Source organism: Pagrus pagrus (genome assembly GCF_965226575.1).
Source record: "Pagrus pagrus genome assembly, chromosome: 4".
NCBI classification, from domain to species: Eukaryota; Metazoa; Chordata; class Actinopteri; order Spariformes; family Sparidae; genus Pagrus; species Pagrus pagrus.
This window is the reverse complement of record NC_140188.1, coordinates 31,350,255-31,370,254: the sequence shown is the minus strand read 5'-3', so window position 1 is coordinate 31,370,254 and position 20,000 is coordinate 31,350,255. Positions and strand designations below refer to the sequence as shown.

Genomic DNA, 20,000 nt, shown 5'->3' with positions numbered 1-20,000 from the left:
TCTACCTCCTGAGCCACAGCTGCCCATCTTGTTAGGCTTATACTCTTGGGTACGTTTAGAAGCATTGCTCTGCTTGAACAAAAAACATTGTACAATGAGATGTGATGCATTCTCAGTCCTATCAGGCATGATGTTTCTGTTTACATCTACTGCAGGCAACCATTAGTCAATGAAAGACAAAACCTTCCCATAACAAGCAAGATACAAGGCCTATCAAGATACAGTTCCAACAGTCGGGTGATGATTAGGTCTATGCTTTTTTTAAATTTTTTTAAACTTTATTGACTGCAAAGTATTTGTCATCAAAACATTTATCTGGATTTTTGTTTGTGATTGGTTCCTTAAAATTGGGGATTAATATTCACATTTTTTGGGTTCCTGCATAGCTTAACTGATGTGGATGCAAACACACTCACCTGAAAGATGAGAGTCAGCACCTTTTTTTTAAAATTTCAAATCCAAATGAGTGCGAGTGTCTAGCCTTGACAACAAAATGTTTCACTGTTACTTCTTGAACACTAAATATGTTCCCTAAATCCAAGTGGAATGTTTTTCATAAAGACTGTTCAGATTATACTCTACAGTAAAACCAAGTCTACAGTCAAGTTGGTTGCAAATTATGCAAAGATGTAGGATCGCATTGACTTACACGTACCTAAAAGACTATCCTTTGAGAACAACAATGTACACATGTTCGGGGGGAAAAATGGTTTGGAAGTTTAAAATGTGTGTATTCAACTATGTTTTAAGATTTTTCTGTTTGATTTTCTCTGGACTAAAAGCATTAGACAATAATTGCTCATCAGATAAACCATGTAGGAATTTTAACCATTTTACATTGGAACTCCCCATGTTTTGGAAACAAAAGATGTGAACAATATATGTCCCTAAATACAAAATAAAGTCACGCTAAACCAGAAAGGAAAACTTGACATGTGCTTATTTTGTGCCGACGCTTTTGTTTGTGCATGTAGGCTACATGTATTTTTTATCTGCCACCTGAGGAGGTTTTCAGAGTAATGGCATTATTGTTTAATATGAGATACCATTGTTTAAACAAGAATTAGCGAATACACAACATTATACTCGATGTTAGCTCTGACTTCTCTTCTTTGAATATAGAAGAGTTTTTTGCATCGACTGCACAATTACGTCACTGCGTCAGCGCCAGTGAGCGTTTGCGTCGGGACGGGGGCACGGAACTGCTGTAGGGTCGACGAATAATTGGAGATGAAGGAGAGAAATGGAAATGAAACCGCGGGTTTAGGATTGTAGCGCTGACTTTGCGGTAGTACGCTTATTTGTAGCCTCGTTTTAAACTGAATGTTATATGAGGACTCGCGGAGGAAGCGCTTTTATCGCAGTTAGGTAGCGAATGTAGAGAGTTGGGGAGGGCTGTAGCTGCTGGGGTTTTTTTGGAGAGGGAAAACAACATGGCTGCTGTGGAGCTCGAATGGATCCCAGAAACACTGTACAACACCGCTATCTCGGCTGTGGTGGACAACTACAGCCGATCAAGAAGGGACATACGCTCTTTACCAGAAAATATACAGTTCGATGTCTACTATAAGGTAATGCTTATCACCAAAGAGGCTCGGGTATATCTGGCAGCCACAAGACTGTACGAGTTCGTGTAATCAGCTGCTAACACTGCTGCTAACGTTAGCTAAATAACGATACCGTTGTGCTAGCTCTTCAAGATTAAACATGCTCTTTACGGGTCTAGCTAGCTGAAGGTAAACTTACCCCGCTTTACATTTTCATAAAATTCAAGGTTGTTAGCATGTTATATCTGTATAATGAACGCCGGTTGGATAAGAAGTCACAAATGCCATTGATCCCATAGCTAATTACATCAGTGACCGTGTAAATGAATTGTGTCAGTGTTGTCATGTAAACAGTGTTCTGTGGCTTTGTTGTCGTCAATAATCAGTTTTGACTCACTTTATATGAAAACCTGACTGAAACCTTTCTTACACTGGCACACGTACTTGTTACAACAGATCTGAGCAATTTGGAGCAGTCAGCTGTCAGTTAGCCGACACTAAACATCAATATGTTGAAACTGTGGAACACGGAAAACAATAATTTTGTTCCCTACGAAATTCATTTGAATGCTAAATTGAAAACAGTTGTGGTTTTGAGACATAAGTAGATACAAAGACCCTAGAGTCATGAATACAAGTGGTTTTTATAGATTTGGAATTTGTTCCATCAACCACAGAAAACTGTACCTGCCCTGGTGAGGTGATATACACCAGGATCTGCTCACTGGATTAATGCTTACACTGGCAACTGTGGTTGGATAGGCACTCCTCCAATTTTAGTTTCTGAAGGCTCAGTTTAAAATTTCTGTAAATGTTCTTATTAATGTAAAAGCTGAAGTTCACCTTAGAGTTTCCTTACATGTTGGCCTAGTTGTCATGTTGTAAGAACATTTTGAAAGTCTATTTCAGACTTAGTGCGAAATAGTTACATTTAATGTATTAAAACCAAAAATAGCATTTGTAGTCCAAAACGACATAAACCATGAGCAGGATGAGTCATAAATTTGTGTAATAAAGACTTAAGACCTGAATAACATCAGCGCCAGTGAAAGTCACCATCAATCTGAGTGTATGAGAAGTGTAAACATCTCTTTCTTTCAGTAAATGTGATTCATTGAGTAATAAGTTAGGTGACTTCACATCCTAAGTTTGTTGTCATGAAGTCAGTCATTGTCAAGTCGTGTGCAATACATAGATGCTGTGACATCAAACTGTCTTTATGACCCATTGCCATTGGTACAGTACTGTGACCGTACTATTTACTATCATTAGAATTTGGCAGCACCCACCAAACCAAAAAAGATATTCTCCAACAGTTGATTGAATCAAATGTTGCATCTTTCAGATAACTGGATGGCATCATCACATTAACACTTCTACATGCTTATTTACAAAGTTGAAATAGAGGTTCTCTCTTAATTCTATGGACCTGGTTTCACTGGTCCGCTCCATTGCAGAGTAGGCAGAATCTGGACACCTTTTAAAGAGTGTCTATGCACTGGATGCTCGATTCAAGCAGCGTGTACACCTACCTCGAATACATAGCTGATACAAACCTACAAACAAAGGGAGAATGATTAGACAGTGAACTGATGAATGTCTTGTTGGCTTATATAAAATCATATTGTGAACATTACTATCCACGCTGGCAATTATTTGTCAACCAGGAACTCTTCCATGGCTTTTGCCCCACATTGTTGTTTGTTTTGTCAGCTGACAATTACGTGGTTGCTGCCACTGGCTGACAGATTATACTCTGTTTAAATAATTTTCCAGTCTGCGCTGTCACATGTGAAGCAGTGCACTGAGATGGAGCCGACCCACACATAAGTGAAATACAAAAATCAAAAGTTCATGTCTGCCATACCAGTGGATACAGGCCCAGTCAAAGCAATGATGATCTCCTAAAGACAAATGAAAAATAACGTGTAAAGTTATCTCATGATAATAGTAACGAAGCATTTTTTCATAATTTTAAGATTAGTTTTTATATTACACTATGTTGCTGAAATTTTAGGCTTGATTTTTCAATGTTGTGATTAATGGCAACAGTGGGAGATTTAGTTAAAATTAAAAACCTCTTGTTTTCATGTATTCTCCTCTTTTTTGTAAATGCAAATGTTGGTTTAACCATTTTTGCTGTCTTTCCCCTGATATATAATGGACCTAACTACACCAAGAAGTTTAGTTGTTAAGGCAAGACTGGAAAAAACAGTTTGTGGCAATATGGTGGAGTCCATGACAAGCTCTTTTGTTGAGATATTGATGAGACTCTGTCACTCACACAGTACAATTTCATCTCTATACACAGATTTCTGCATATGAATGCTGGAATCTGTGGGCAAGGGACAATATTTTGGTATCAGATGTGTTCTGCTTTCCGTTTGTAGTTCGGGTTGTATTGACCAATAATGTTGGAGAGGGCTTAAGTTGGATGCAGGTAATGCAACTATGGTGTATGTGTGTGGAGCAAAAGAGATGGACACATTGGCCGAAATGCGGTCTCGGCAGCCATTGGCTATTGTCGAAACGAACACTTAGCTTTTATCCATTTAAAAAATAAAAAAAACTGCATTCACATGCAGATATCTGTTTATAAAGATAGTCGTCTTTCAAGCAGACTGTAAACAATGACCGGTCTATGGATATCCATCCGCTGGCTACACCTGAGTGCCAAAACATTGGCTGTTGCTCCCAGAGGCTAAATCGTCACCAGATTATAGCAGATGGGTTCTGAGATTGCATAGTTTTAAATTACGCAAAATAAATCCACCAAAGTTGGGTTCTGTTTACATTCCCAATTTAATATAAACACTGTGTCTTGCTCACCTACTCACAATATCCTCCACTCTCGCTTACTCTCTCTCTGTCTTCATCTTGTACTATTTGTTAGTCTTCTTCAAACTAACAAGGTAGTCAGGCACAAATGTGTACTTAAAATGTCAATAACACTTGACAGAATTACCACATGTGACAAGAACAGCTGTTTGCCACAGCCAAGTACCTTCTGACATGTTTTTCGTCCTGGTTAACAACACCTTGAAACAGGTCGATTTACATTGATTGCCACAGTTACTTTGGCTTGAAACGGGTGTGAGTTTTTGCAAACAGTATGAAGAAGGGATTTGTTTTGTTTTTGGTCAGTATCATGTTATTAATTGGGTGGAATCAAGTTAAAATGTAATAATTATGACTCCAAGATACTGAAGCCCGACATGTGCTCCATTATAACAAATGACTCCAGAATTTACCATCAACTCTACATTTAATAAAACTACTTTCCAAATGAGATTGTTTTCCATTAATGAATAGAAACATTTTCTGTGATGTGTGTTATGACATTTTTGGTGTTATTCTTTTACACAAGGGTATTTGGGAGTGGTGACCCATCTGCCATGTTGTTGGTGCTTCGTTAGTGCCCATAAAGGTCATCAGTGTTGAATTGCAATTACTGTTCAGGGTGTCACTCAAAAATATGTATTTTTTTGTCAGTGCTGGTACATAGCCATGTTGAAGCGGTGTCATCCAATGAAAATGACAGAAGCTCCACATATGCATATTTTATATCACAGAGCCATAAAAAAAGATCCTAAGAGAGGAGCACTGTGTAAATAAATTAATTGTGACACTCCGTCCATCCACATATACCATGGTTACACCAAAATTGACATGCACTATATGTGAGGGTTTTAAAACATGGGTAACCCCACGAAAAATGGGCAATTGACTAATTTCTCTATGTCATGAGACGAGTTTGATATTTCCTTGCAATCTGCAAATGTCAGCCTCATGGTCGCACTTGGAAAAAAAGGTTGGGGTGAGCAAATTCAGTAGACTTCAACAATAATCCTCAACACAGTTCATTACATTAATTTTCATTTCATTGCACCAAACTTAAAAGATAAAGATCTAAGTTAATTTACATCTGATCATAGTCAAAAAGTAAGAGGTAACCGCTTATCTGGGCAGTGCAGGCAGATGACCACATAACAACTGTACTGATAAAATAATCTGCTTGTGAGCTAGAGTGACTTGATTTCATCTTTTGCTTGGACCAAATTAACTCATTTCTCACATAATCACTCAGACATTGAGGTTTCACCCAATAACTGCAGTTGAAGAGACACAGCTGAGACTGGCAGTGTCCCCCATAGACCCTACTATAGAGAGCCACTGAATATAACAACTTCCAGCTCAGTGCATTTTGATGACAGGCTAGACATCAGCAAATTGTCTTTGTTTCAACTCGTCAACGGCAGACAGTATTTTTAAAAAGCATCTCTTAAAACACACCTATAATGGAAATACACAAACAAAACGATATTTTAGTTACAGACAGGACATTCTGTACCCCTCTGCTGAGTCATTGTGTTCCCCTCCTGCACCTTCTCAATCAGATCAGTTATTACCTATAGTCTCAACATTGTGCTCCTAATGGATCAGTATTATTGTCAGTAGCCCCTTTTACACTGCCTTTACAAGGTGGAAATATTGTGCTGTTATTCCTCCCCGCTGTCTGTAAAAAAGTTACAGATGCGGATTAGGGGGCAGTTTTGTTCTGCCTCTGATCTGCTGGTGGAGGTAGCAACAGAGCTGTAATAGACTGGGGCAGCATTATGCTGGTGCTGTTTGGTTTATGTAAAAAAACAATTGGCAGTGTAGAGGCAAGCCTTCATTGAGGAGCTATTGCAGAATTTCTGTGTAAAGAACCTAGTGAGTGTTCATGTTCATCTCATCATTCTACCTCTGTGTGTCTGTCAGCTTTATCAGCAGGGCCGGCTCTGCCAGCTGGGAGGAGAGTTCTGTGAGCTGGAGGTGTTTGCTAAAGTACTGCGGGCTTCAGACAAAAGGTAAGAATACAATGAAGTATAAAGCTGTGCCTGAAACCTCACACCACCCACACTGACCATCAGTTGTCTTAAAAAATAGTTCTTGACACTCTGGTCCCTTAAACAGATGATTATCAGAAAAAGATTTGCTGACAACTGCATTCATTGAATATTAGATATTGTTGGATATTGTTTGTCTTATGCATGGAAGTCAAACTTAGCCACTTTCACCAAATGTATTCAATGTGCACCTCCTTAAAGTATTATATTATAGAGCTGCAACAACCAGTCACTTATTTGATTATAATTTAATAATTACTTAAATGTTATATATGTAAGTATTTTAGTTTAAAACATTAAAAAAATCAACTGAAATTATTCACAGAATGTGAAGAAATAACAGCCCCTCCCCATATAAAAATGAATTTCCTGGGTGTGGAGATTTGGATGGACAGAAACTCGATGTTTTAAGATGTCGCCTTAGACTGTGGGAGATTGTAATGGGCATTCTTCAGCACTTTCTGACATTTCAGAGACAAAATGCCTCATTGAGAAAATAATTAGCAGATTAATCCCTAATATTAAAAAAATCCTGTGTTTCATTCCTACTATATTAATGACAACATCTGGCACAATAAAGTCATAGACATTGAAGTTATTGTCCAGACTGGACTCATGTGACTAATGTGTTGGGTTTGCCTTTGTATTCCATCTCCTCCTGTTGAGTGGTCTTCTCCTTTTCGGTTTCATCAGTTTAAAGCAACACTAGGTAGTTTGGACTCGTTACTACCACCAGCTGGTTGAGAAGCGCAATTATCTGTTACCAGTGTCGTAAATACTGTCACTGTACGAGCATCCCTTGGGAAAATGAATACAGTGAATTTGTTGACGGAGCCGGCGAATCACGATATCGTCTGAAAAAACCTCGCACGAGTGCCAACAACAAGCTAGATTCAGAGATAGCAGTTGGTAGTTTGTTAGCATATAGGCTACACAGCACATTAGCATGCTAGAATTATTCTCATACCGAGTTGGTTATAGTGATTGCACCAACTAAGTTACTTCCAAAACATGACGCTTGGGCGTGAATGTGTTTACTAACGTCTGAAAATATAACTATGTTTTCGGGAGTTACTAAATACAATCGCAAGTTGACATTGTGTTTGGTGTAATAACTACAACCAACTCGGTAGACAACAGTTAGTAGCATGCTAACGTTACCGATAACAACAATAGCCTAACGTTACCTCCTGATGACAGGAGGTAACGTGGAGGCATGAACTAAGGAATCTGCAACTTTACAAGACAAGACGTTCATAGTGTTTTAGTAAGTTAGTCATCGTTTACAGTCACTACATGAAAACATGCAAGCTATCAAAACAGACAGCATTAGATTATCTCCCAGCTTTACTACGGTTATATACTGTGGACAAATAGAGCCCCAATGAACACCACATAACAACAAATCAACTCAAAGTAAAAGTCGGTAAGATAATAAATATGTATATATGTAATATATGACTTACAAATCCAGTAGCATCAAGGCTAGGCTAGGTTGCCATCAGTCTTGAAACCCATTTCTTCTTTCAGCTCAACCGAGTGTTAGCTAGTCCAGTATTTATCCGTGTCCGGGCTCTGTTCTATCACTTTCTCTTTTTCTTTTCTTCGCCTCCTCAGACAATATCTTCTTGGCTTTTTTAGCTGGCTCGGCCATGGCGTTGGTTTACAAAAAATCCAAGTAGCTGCTGGCTAAATCCACCGATGAATAAACGTGTGACGTATGCCGTAAAGCAGGTCGCACTAGACGCCTTTACGTCAGAAAGGTTCCTACCCGCTCTGAGAAGTAACACAGTGCAGTTTCTGCCGGCGTGACCCCCCTCAGGCTGCAGAGACGTCACCATTCATCCTATTAACTGTTTTTCTACCACTTAACTGAGTTTAGAAACATTATTTTAAGGTCGAAAAACTACCTAGTGTTGCTTTAACACAGCCATTTGAAGTTCCATATCACACTCTGCTGCTACTGAAACTTCACTTCAGCAGGAAAAGATACATTTAAAAAGAAGAGTAGGAAAAGGTTTTTGAAAAAGGGATAAATGCAACCCTAGCGTAAAAGAGCTTGGTAAAAGTTAAAGCGTGGTACATGATAAAGTGGTCTTTAGGTAAAGATACATTATTGATCTTTCTATGTTATCTGCGTGGTCTATGTTTTTGTCTTCAACCTACATTGATAGGTTTAATGACAACACAATAGCAGTATCATCAGCATTGTTATTCACTGATTAGCAAGATGTTTGTAATGCCTGTTGGTACTGCTGATGTCGTTTTCTTTAGTTAAGCTTTAAATGCGAAAACAATAGAGAATATTAGTCATTACCCAATCGTTAAGCCTTCTACTGACATGGTTCATTCCTTTGTCTTCCCCACTGCAGACACCTCTTGCACCACTGCTTTCAGGCCCTAATGGACCACGGTGTGAAAGTGGCCTCAGTTCTGGCAAACTCCTTCAGCCGCCGCTGCTCCTACATCGCAGAGTCTGACGCCCATGTCAAAGAGAAGGCCATCCAATTCGGCTTTGTGCTGGGTAAATGATGGGGTAGGGGACGGGAGGTTTCACACAGACACTCTGAGATAGTCTGCGTATAACGGGAGCAGAGTAACAGTGACTGAATAAATGGAGGCCTGAGAACTGATATTATCATTGGTTGATCTCATACGAACAAGACTAGGTTAAAACATAGTACATGTACTGTATGTGGCTGGACCATGTTTGGTCAGTGTGCTCCTCAGGACACAATTGAGGACCATCAGTGCCTCGCTGTAAAGCTTTGTTTAAGCTACACGCAGTGTCCCCGATGTGACATTGCGTGCAGCAAAAGTGACATCATTGCCCCTCTTGCTTAACGCAAGAGGGGCAATGTAGGCTCCACAAGTCTGACTGAATTTTTTACTATAAATATGTCCTAAGGATTTGAAAAAGCCGGCCAAATCGTTTTAAAGTACAAGTTACTCTAGCCCAGGCCTTTTCTCATTGTCTCCAAATGCAGCTGGTTTTGTTTCTTCTTCTTCTTTTTCTTTGAGGTTAATTGGTGGTTGGCAAACAGCTAAGTCCCCTACTAGGTTACTTACTGCAATGTGTCACATAGCCTGTACCACCAACTTCTGATGAAACAACGCTGTGTGTAGCCGTGTTTGATCACTCTATTTTTTTTGAAAGGTTGCTTCTAATTCGCTTGAAAATTGGATGGAACCATGGCAATTTTTGAGCCAGTGGCACATTGTTTAGTGCTGTATTTTATGAAACATGATGTGTTTCTTTTCATAATTTAACCCAGCTTCTAGCTTGCTATTTAAAGTCTGGAGATGAGTTTGTCTCCCATTAATTGTCATTAATGTGTTGCTCCCGCACATAGTATGCACTGTGAGATTTGTTTTGAATAGAGCATATGGATGATATTTTTTATAAAAACACTCACACTTTAGGTAATGCAGAATCTGCCTCCCCCCTAATTTGGTGACAGTTGGATTAATCTGATGTATTTTGATTCTAGGTGGCTTCTTGTCTGATGCGGGCTGGTATGGAGATGCAGAGAAAGTGTTTCTGTCGTGCCTGCAGCTTTGCACGCTCCACAGTGAGGTCCTCCATTGCTTCCGGGCTGTGGAATGCTGTGTCAGGTCAGTCTCAAAATATGTGGACATTAAGTATATGTATTATGTGAAACAAGATATTCTATCAAATACTTTTTTTTCTTGTAGAACATGTCAATGAGTTTAGTTTATCAATCTTCCAAAACTTTTAGTTTTAATTAAACTAAAACTCTCAAGACATGTAACTGCAGTTGCTGCTTTTGGCACAGAAAGGAATCAAGTTTTGGCTGCCAAAGTTGTACAGGTGGCTCAGCTATACTTGTGATTTGAATTACAGATTGATTAACTATATTTAAATTCAACATTAGCAAGTTAATATGTCCAGTAGTAGTGTACTGGTGAGCCATACTTTCTGATTTTAAATGTATTATTCAGTATAATACATTCAATTAAGAATTGAATTTAATCAATTCAATTCTTAACACATGGTGGAAATAATTTTTGGAAACAGGACTAAAGATGCAGATAGATGTTTCTCTTTTATTTTAGTCACAGCATATGTAACAAGAAATTGCCATAACCATTTTCCATAACAGTTTCAACAATTGTTTGAAACATAAAGTTACAAAGTGATGACCTTTTAAAGTGCCCAACAACTCAAAGAAATAAATCAACCTCAAATATTATCAGGGTATTATAAAAAAACACAAATTGATATAAAAGCTTAAACTTAGTGGTAAAACGACATATTTTAGAGCTGGTTCTAATATACAGAGTATTCATTTAATAATGTTCGGGGGGGGCCAATTGGCTCAATAGAGTGTGCGACACTTGTACAGAGACTGTGTTTGATCAGGGCATAAAGAACACAATAAAAACAGCTGCTTTAAATAATGTTCATCAAGTTGTCATGGCAAGGTCACATGACATGTTGATTCTTCCTATTTTCATTTGCATTAAACATCACAGAGAGCAGCAGTACAAGTACAAAAAATATATAAAAGAAATATACTTATAAACAAACTTTCGTGTTAATCTATACCGATTTCATTTTCAATATCATCCATACATCACAGAGAGCAGCAATACAGGTACAAAAAATATGCAAAAGAGATATGCCTCCACTTTATACTACTCTCAATGACAGCAAAATACCACCAAGAGTACCAATATAAGTACAAAGAATATGAACAAATGTACTTATATTAGCTATCACAGGGCATGTTACTTCTACCACTTCATCCCTCGTGCCAGATAAGCAATGTACCACAAAGAACAGCAGGACAGTAACGTACAAAAATATACCTCATGTATCAAATATCTCTCAAGTACAGTGATTAAAAAGGGCAAAAGGTAAAATGCAACATAATCATAAATATAAAGAATGATAAAAAGAATGTAAATAGTAGACAATGTAATTGTGATGTGCACTGATGTGACTGCACAAAACTATAGAGAGAGCCCTGAAAAATCAGTCTCTGACACTATCAAAATAAACTAGCAATTTCTACTGAAGATGTTCAGTGGAGAAAAAAAATAAAACATATTAAACATGTTTTAATCCACCAAAGATTTTTATTTGGGTCCCCATCAAAGTGCACTGCTGACAAACCAACCAACCAACAAATGGAGACGGGCTAATACATAACCTCCTTGGTGGAAGTACTGACCAATTCGAAATGAAGACGACTATGTTTTAAGGTTACAGTGTCTCATGATTTCTCTTGTTTGCATACAAGGAATGTGGGAGCAGTACAGGGCCACAGTCTCACATATGCACAACTACACAGCATGGTAAATGCGTAACATGTTCATGAAATCCTGCTATAAGATGACAGCATAATTACAAAAAATATGATTATAGTCTAACATTTGTTCAAAGTCAAGGCTCCACAAGTTTGCTAAAAGATATTTTCATAGGCTCCTTTTATTTTAAAATCAAACCTTCTAAATTTGAGGCACACTGGTCAGACCAAGGAAAATGTGTAGTCACACTTGTTAGCTTTGTGGGCACATGTGCGACCAAAATAGTCGCACCCTGGAGTCGTGGTAAATTGTAATGGCCTGTGTAATCATTATATCACAACCTCTTTGATCTGGAGATGAAACACGCAAGTTAGGCTGACAAGGTTCTTAATTGTAAGGTTGCAGAAAATGGGATGAAATGTTTTTTATACCACAGTAAATATGACTGTATTCTAACATACAATTAATAATGACTGAATCAGAGGCTTCTCCTTTGTTCTATATTTATGACAACATGCAGTAAATGAATTGGATGGATTCACATGAAATTGTTTTTTGATTGAACTTTTCCTCTCTTGCCTCAACAGGCTGCTTCATGTACGCAATGGCAACTGTAAGTACCACCTGGGGGAGGAGACGTTCAAGCTTGCTCAGTCTTACATGGACAAACTAGCCAAACATGGCCACCAGGCCAACAAGGCAGCGCTGTACGGCGAGCTTTGTGCCTTGCTCTTCGCCAAAAGCCACTATGATGAGGTGTGTATGTCTGACCACAAGTGGCTCAGAAAAAATATCTTTTATATGATATAGATAAAAAAGCAAATGCTTTTGAGTTTTAATTATTAAGTGCATTGCATAGTTGTTGATAAATACTCCAAACAGACCGATTACATCTGAAACACATATCTTGTCCCTGCATTTTCCAGGCATACAGGTGGTGTATAGAGGCTATGAAAGAAATTACTCCAGGGCTGCCTGTCAAAGTAGTGGTTGATGTCCTCCGACAAGCCTCCAAGGTTACCCATGTTCTTTTGAATTACAACATTTTATTTACCTACTATTTACTGGGTGTCTTTGCATGTATCTATAGCACAGCAATATGTTGTGCCTGGTAAGGAAATCCCCTGAGCATATATGATTGTGTGAAATTTGACTTGTCTTTCTGCTGCAGGCCTGTGTGGTGAAGAGAGAGTTCAGAAAAGCAGAGCAGCTGATCAAACATGCAGTGTTTCTAGCAAGGTAACCTGCTGTATCTGAAAAAGAACTTTAAGAACGACTCCTTTTGTTATCATGCATTTTGATTCCATGTTATGTGTCTTACAGAGAACATTTTGGACACAAGCATCCCAAGTACTCTGACACGCTGCTAGATTATGGATTTTACTTATTAAATGTAGACAATATATGCCAATCAGTTGCAATTTACCAGGTAAGTAGAGTGATTGGTAATATACGTTTGTTCATATTTGATAGTTTAATTAAAAACAAATGTGTTCTGTAGATATAATTAAAAGTCCTTTGTTTTTGTACAAACTCCAGACAGCGCTGGATATCCGACAGTCTGTGTTTGGGGGGAAGAACATCCATGTTGCCACAGCCCATGAAGACCTGGCCTACTCCTCATATGTGCACCAGTACAGCTCTGGGAAATTTGACAACGCTCTGTGAGTACAATGAATCTCTCAAACTCAGGACTATTCTAAGACCAACCGGCTAATTATATTAGACATGAGTTCCCTTATAGATGAAGCACAAGACCATGACTCCTCCTGTCTGTTCTGTTACTCACTGTGCTGGTATGTTATGTAGCTGCATGCCTGGGGCGTGTGCCATTCTATACATTAAAAAGCTTGTTTTAGACACAGTAACAGATGCTGGCAAGATAGTAAAGAGCTGAGTTTTTCACTGATACAGAGACAGCTTTTTCCTGTACACAAAGGGCCTGATTCAAAATTGGGTAATGTTCTGACCTCTCTAACTGTGATCTCAGCTTCAAAACAACTTGACTTTCTTGGAAGTGTTTATCCTGCACAGAATAACGTTTCCAGCCAAGTGTGACTTGCATGACATGTTTGGGTCAGCTGCTGTGTTTGTCCCTCAGATTCCATGCAGAACGTGCCATAGACATCATAACTCACATTCTGCCTGAGGACCATCTGCTGCTGGCCTCCTCCAAGAGAGTCAAAGGTAAGATTCAAGGAGATGCATGGCTTCTGCTCACTGTGTGGAGGGTACAATGGGGAAAACTGGGCAGACACTCTTAAAACAAGAATAATGGAATATGTACCCATATGCATCTCTATCTACTGGACTTATTCCAAAATTATGTAAACATAAAATATGTTTGCATTATAATGTAAAATATGTAAAGATAAGTCCCCTTTATTTCCTGAGTTCACTTTTAGGGGAAAAAAAGTTCTCCTGTTAAGAAACATATTTTCTTGACTGGACAAGATCATTTGGTGCGCAGACAGTAAATGTCCACTCAGGTGTGTTGTAGTGATACTTTCTTTTTAGCAAGGCATCAGACTGTAGCTATACAGCATGTCTCCTCTTTAAGGGCTCAAGAAGGTAACAGTGAGGGGAGGTTTATATTTCAGAGAAAGATTGTGACTTCAAGCTTCTGTTGAATTTCACATTTTGTAACAATAAATGACAAGCTGATGTGGCTCAAAGGTTAAATCCTGGGCAGAAGTCTAATATGTGTTTCATCATCCGCTCAGCTCTCATTCTGGAGGAAATTGCCATCGACTGCCACAATAAGGAGACAGAAGAGCGCCTCCTGCAGGAGGCTCATGACCTTCACCTCTCCTCATTGCAGCTGGCCAAGAAGGCCTTTGGAGAGTTCAATGTCCAGACAGCCAAACACTATGGCAATCTAGGACGACTCTACCAGTCCATGAGGAAGTTCAAGGTGGGTGGATCTTTGTGTGTGTGTGTGTGTGTGTGTGTGTGTGTGTGTGTCCATTATGTATCTGTCCACAGCTAATTTCACATACTAATCAGCCTCATATCTTTTGTGCACATTTATGACCATATGCTCAAGGCCCTCTTGTAGTTGTGGTGGATCACACCTTTTGAAAAAAAATTTTTACCAACTGCTCTGTTAAATACTGCCATTGACTGCTGACTGCTCATGCCTCTTAACCAGCTGTTAGGGGCTGCAAGTGATCAAAAACTGCTTCAGTTTGCCCCAGAAACATCTGGCGGAGATCTGCACTCTTCTAGTAATGACATTGTTTTCTGTTGCATCTGCTGTACAAGTGTTGCTCTTTGACTTAGCTTTAGAAATGTATCTGTCCAAAGTGAGCATAACTGCTCTGTTTCACCCCATCAGAGTTTAGGTCCCTGTTTAAAGCTAGAAATAGCTAGAGATGTGTTTTTGCTACCAGAGTCTGATTAGTTTATTGTAACAAGAATGAGAAATACTCTCTTTGCAATCTGGGGATGTAAATATCTGTGAATTATAGATAAATGTGAATGCAGCTCTGCATAGGCCAACATTAAAAAGTATATGTGAGATGAAAAGAAGGTAGAAATAATTAGTTGAAAGAAGCATTAGCACCAGGTTCCTCAGAATCACTGTAAAACATAACCTTGTATTTTAACTTTTACATGCTTTGACCCAAAATCCCATTGCTGTGTTTAAACATAGTCAGTGACTATGGAAAATGAACCACATGTGTTGCACATTGGAAAAGCTCAAGAAACTAAATCAAATGATTTTCTTTTTCTGGTTGCTGGTAAATTTTTGCCTTGATGTGTAATCCATATCTCTGTATCCATCTTGTGTCCTTATGTGTGTCCATGTAACTAGGAGGCAGAGGAGATGCATATCAAAGCCATCCAGATCAAGGAGCAGCTTCTGGGCCACGAGGACTACGAGGTGGCTCTGTCTGTGGGTCATCTGGCCTCTCTCTACAATTACGACATGAACCAGTATGAAGACGCAGAGAGGCTCTACCTGCGCTCCATTGCTATAGGTCAGACACAGGGAAGGGGATGATCGTCCCTTTTAACTTTGTCTGCTTGTTACCAAAAAAGACAGCTCTTACATTGTGTGCTTTATTGTAAATGTAGCACTTTGGTCCATGACAGAATCCTGTACATAAATGATAACTCTTCCAGTGAGCTGCTAAACAAGCAGGCTAGTTACAAAGTTTGATCCAATCATATGAACTTAACCTGCTTCAGAGGAGGTTATCCATTTAGCATAGGCTACCATGGTGACTTACCCTGATAAAAAGCCTGGGTTGAGCCCAAACAAAGCTGAATAGCCCTCTGAACTTGTATAATAATAATACAGGCCTGTGGTCACTCCTCTTTCTCATGGACACACAAAATAGTTCTTCTTCTCCAAAGAGCACTCTTCCAAAACTGAACTGCCTTCTGAGCCCAAGCTGTCGGACTGATTTGATATGCCCCTCTCTGTTGTTAAACTAGCTTCTAAGGGGTCAGACACACCAAACCGACATCAAAGAACCAGCAGCAGTAAAGGCAGACTGTTGCATTGCCTGGCATTGCCTGTGTCTAGGCCAAAAAGCTGCACTTGAACACAGAGCGAAGACCACAGCTGACGTCCACCTAGCTGAACATTGGCCGTTGGCTGACTGTCAGCCTGGCCTGTCAGGGCCCCCCATGCTTAATGTCTGCCTGAGGCTTAATAGCACATGAGGGGGTTGATGGCTGTTAACTCAAACCATGATCTTTTCCTAACCCTAAGCAGGTTTTTTTTTAGCATAGACGTAAGATAACCTTAATCCCAACTCTGTCACATTATAAAACATAATTAGACCAGTACTTTTTTGGGGGGTCAATGCCAAAAAAAAATTCTGATATCAATATATCAGCCGATATTCGCACATCTTTGATCCCTCAAATGTGGCTATCAATCACTTATGACAAAGACATGAAACTGAGGCAGGATATTAGATAGTTTAATTGTATTTTATACCGTTACACAATAAACTTTGTATAAAATGACATCAGTGTACAGAAACAGGAAAACAATAATTGTAAATTATCCAAAGCGTCTTTTTCTGCATTATTATATGTAAAAAGAAAGATTTCATATTGGCGTATGTTCGACCGCCGGTACCAGTATATGTGTGATAAGCCAATATCAGCCGATAATATTGCTTATAGCAAATATATCGGTCTGCTCTAGAAGAAACAACTCGTACAAACTTTGCAAGAGTATTCTACTTAACAGTTAACCTCTAGTATTGACCATGGTGGTGCAATACATTACCCATTAACAGCCTAATTAGTTAGTAATTAATTTGGATAGTATAGAGCCACATCAGATGATTGTCTTCATCATTTATTATCAGCCAATACATTTGTCTTTTATTCTCATGATATTCTAAAGATTCAAATCTTTATTGTTCTAGTGCAATACAATGAAACAGCATGCATCTCCCTGAGCTGCATAGTGCAGAATAAAAGATAAAAGTGGTAATAAGACATTAGAATAAAATGAATTAGTTTCTTGAAGAAGGTACCAAAGATACAATTATTACTCAGATTAAAATGGGCATTTAAAGGATTGTCAACACTTTGTCAACACCTGTTTTCACAAAATAAAGCAAAAAACAAAAACAAAACAAAAATGTCCAGAACTTTTTCCTATAATGTCTTTGTAAAGTAAAAGCATTACATTCTCACAGATTACTACGCAGCATCATCAGCCTGATGACGGCTTCTAGCTCAAACATGTTTGTTTTTGCACACAATAAAAAGGGAAGACGAGTTATCTGTGAGCTCTGGAGTTTTGGTTTGCTCAAAAAATGAAATGTTTGCCGATTTTTCTTAAAAAATTAACCTAAAAAATGTATTTATTATAAAAATAGTTAATGATTAGTTTTGACTAATGGTCAAAGCTCTAGTGTGATTACAAACATGGTACATGATGCTTCTTGTGTCCTCACAGGTAAGAAGCTTTTTGGAGAGGGTTACAGCGGGCTGGAGTACGACTACCGAGGCCTGATCAAACTCTACAACTCAGTGGGAAACTACGAGAAGGTGTTTGAATACCACAACGTACTGTCCAACTGGAACCGGCTGAGGGACAGGCAGTTTGCCGTGGCAGATGCCTTGGAGGACGTCAACACTACACCCCAGCAGACCCAGGAAGTGGTGCAAGCTTTCCTATTGGCTCAGAGTCTGGGCCCCACCCGTCCCTGTTTAGGCTGATTTTATGAGGGAAGAGAGAAAATAAAGACACATGGGTTTCAGCCTGGTGACGACACAGAATAAGCCCAAATGTGATGCTTCAGTTGCACACAGTTAATTAGTAATACACAGTAAATTCAAGCATCACCGGCACGTCAGTGGGCTTTATTGTCACTGCAGCTGCCAGTACACACACAGACATACACACACATTTAGTTGTGGAATAAATAAAGTAGAGAAGACACCGTTTTCAAACCTCATCAACACCCACACAAACCACCAAGATGCAACTCCAGACTGGATGCAGCTTCACACCACAGAGCAGACTGTTGCATTTCTCCAAGAGAAGGAAGACACACAACTGAGGGGGGAAATTAAAACTAAAAAAAAAAAAAAAACCTCAAACGTCCTTTAAGGATGACAAATGACCTCTCCTCTTCTCTTGTCTCGCTCGCCTTTTTCTTTTCAGTTTGGAATCATGGAGGACATTTTTGCTTTTGTATTTGAACCAGTGTAGCTCTGAATGCCATGAGACTCATTGCAGATCCAAACCATGTTCTCCAGGGCTATGTACATGACAGTATCTGGACCCCACACACATCTGTGAAATAGGTGTCTCAACCCACATCCATCAACATCATCACTTGGAGGAACAGAGATGGAAAATGTCAGATATTTTTGACACTTGTACAGTGAAATAATACTGCAGATTGTACACTTAAGTTTCAGTTGAAGGCGTCTTGTTTTTGTTTTACTTTGCAAAGAACTGAAAGTGGACCCTAAGAAAATACATTTTTGAACTGCTTGGTGGAGAGAGATTACAAACAGTGGAATGTGTTGAACCAGTGGGTATATTGTTATACACAGGCTTCACAGGTCTTGTTTTCAATTTATTTGATCTTTTTCCAGCTTAGTACTGACCTAGAATAATTAAAATGCCAATAATTTATATGCAAAAGTGTATGTTTATGTAGCCCTTTGTTTATGCTTTTCTTACTGAGTGAGCCGTGAATTTTCATGAAAAGAAACTGCTTGACACTACGACTTTAAACCAAGGGATATGGATCGGAGTGAGGAGAGGAAGGTTCTACATGTACAGAGGCTTACAAGCCTCCCTATAGTTAATCTTTTAAGGTGTGGCTGCACGTGTGTGTGTGTGTGTGTGTGTGTGTGTGTGTGTGTGTGTGTGTGTGTGTGTGTGTGTGTGTGTGTGTGTGTGTGTGTGTGTGTGTGTGTGTGTGTGTGTGTGTGTGTGTGTGTGTGTGTGTGTGTGTGTGTGTGTGTGTGTGTGTGTGTGTGTGTGTGTGTGTGTGTGTGTGTGTGTGTGTGTGTGTGTGTGTGTGTGTGTGTGTGTGTGTGTGTGTGTGTGTGTGTGTGTGTGTGTGTGTGTGTGTGTGTGTGTGTGTGTGTGTGTGTGTGTGTGTGTGTGTGTGTGTGTGTGTGTGTGTGTGTGTGTGTGTGTGTGTGTGTGTGTGTGTGTGTGTGTGTGTGTGTGTGTGTGTGTGTGTGTGTGTGTGTGTGTGTGTGTGTGTGTGTGTGTGTGTGTGTGTGTGTGTGTGTGTGTGTGTGTGTGTGTGTCAGTATACACAGATAGATCTCTGGGTGCCCAAGTGCTCCACTGATGATTACCAGCCTTACACCAGCTTGCAGTTATCTGTCTGTAGACGGACCCATACTATTAAGTGCTAAAAAACTATTATACCCTTAAGGGCACTACAATGGGGACCAATATTGTATATTTGTGTGTGAGTGTGTGTGCATGTGTTGCCAGCCTGTTTACCTGTGCATCTGGCCCTTCCTCTCCACTCTTTCCTGTCAGATAGTCCATTAAAGCAAAATATCAGATACTTTTTTTTTTTTTTCTCCCACTGGACCTTCTTCTTCCATCAGCCTCCATCCTACTGACTGTTTCTGTCTGAAATCCCATCAGTCACTATAGAGCTTAACGCTTTGCTCGTAAGGCTGCTGGTCTCTAATTTAAATGAACCAATGGGAAAAATAACCCTCAAAGCAACCAGTGACATGTCCGTTTATAATGTCAATGCCATGATGTTCACTATGTTACAACTCATGTCAGTGAAAAGGATCCCAAGCCAAATCTTTCCCAGCAGTCTGA

At 39.3% G+C, this 20,000-nt stretch overlaps 1 protein-coding gene across 1 annotated transcript; it reads left to right on the top strand.

Annotated features, from left to right (window-relative positions):
- Positions 1-289: 289 nt before the first annotated feature.
- Positions 290-18,282, top strand: appbp2 (amyloid beta precursor protein (cytoplasmic tail) binding protein 2). Its single transcript, XM_084351355.1, has 13 exons — positions 290-1,571; positions 6,309-6,397; positions 8,809-8,960; positions 9,928-10,051; positions 12,298-12,466; positions 12,637-12,726; positions 12,882-12,949; positions 13,034-13,139; positions 13,250-13,374; positions 13,812-13,897; positions 14,434-14,624; positions 15,528-15,693; positions 17,643-18,282. The coding sequence occupies exons 1-13, from the start codon at positions 1,434-1,436 to the stop codon at positions 17,903-17,905; spliced, it is 1,767 nt and encodes a 588-aa protein (XP_084207481.1). The 5' UTR covers positions 290-1,433; the 3' UTR covers positions 17,906-18,282.
- Positions 18,283-20,000: the final 1,718 nt, after the last annotated feature.

Excerpts from the sequence above, each read along its gene's own strand:
- appbp2 (XM_084351355.1), top strand. The coding sequence starts at position 1,434 with ATGGCTGCTGTGGAGCTCGAATGGATCCCAGAAACACTGTACAACACC. Across the intron at positions 1,572-6,308 it reads AGTTCGATGTCTACTATAAG|CTTTATCAGCAGGGCCGGCT; the intron begins GTAATGCTTATC and ends TGTGTCTGTCAG. Across the intron at positions 6,398-8,808 it reads CTGCGGGCTTCAGACAAAAG|ACACCTCTTGCACCACTGCT; the intron begins GTAAGAATACAA and ends TCCCCACTGCAG.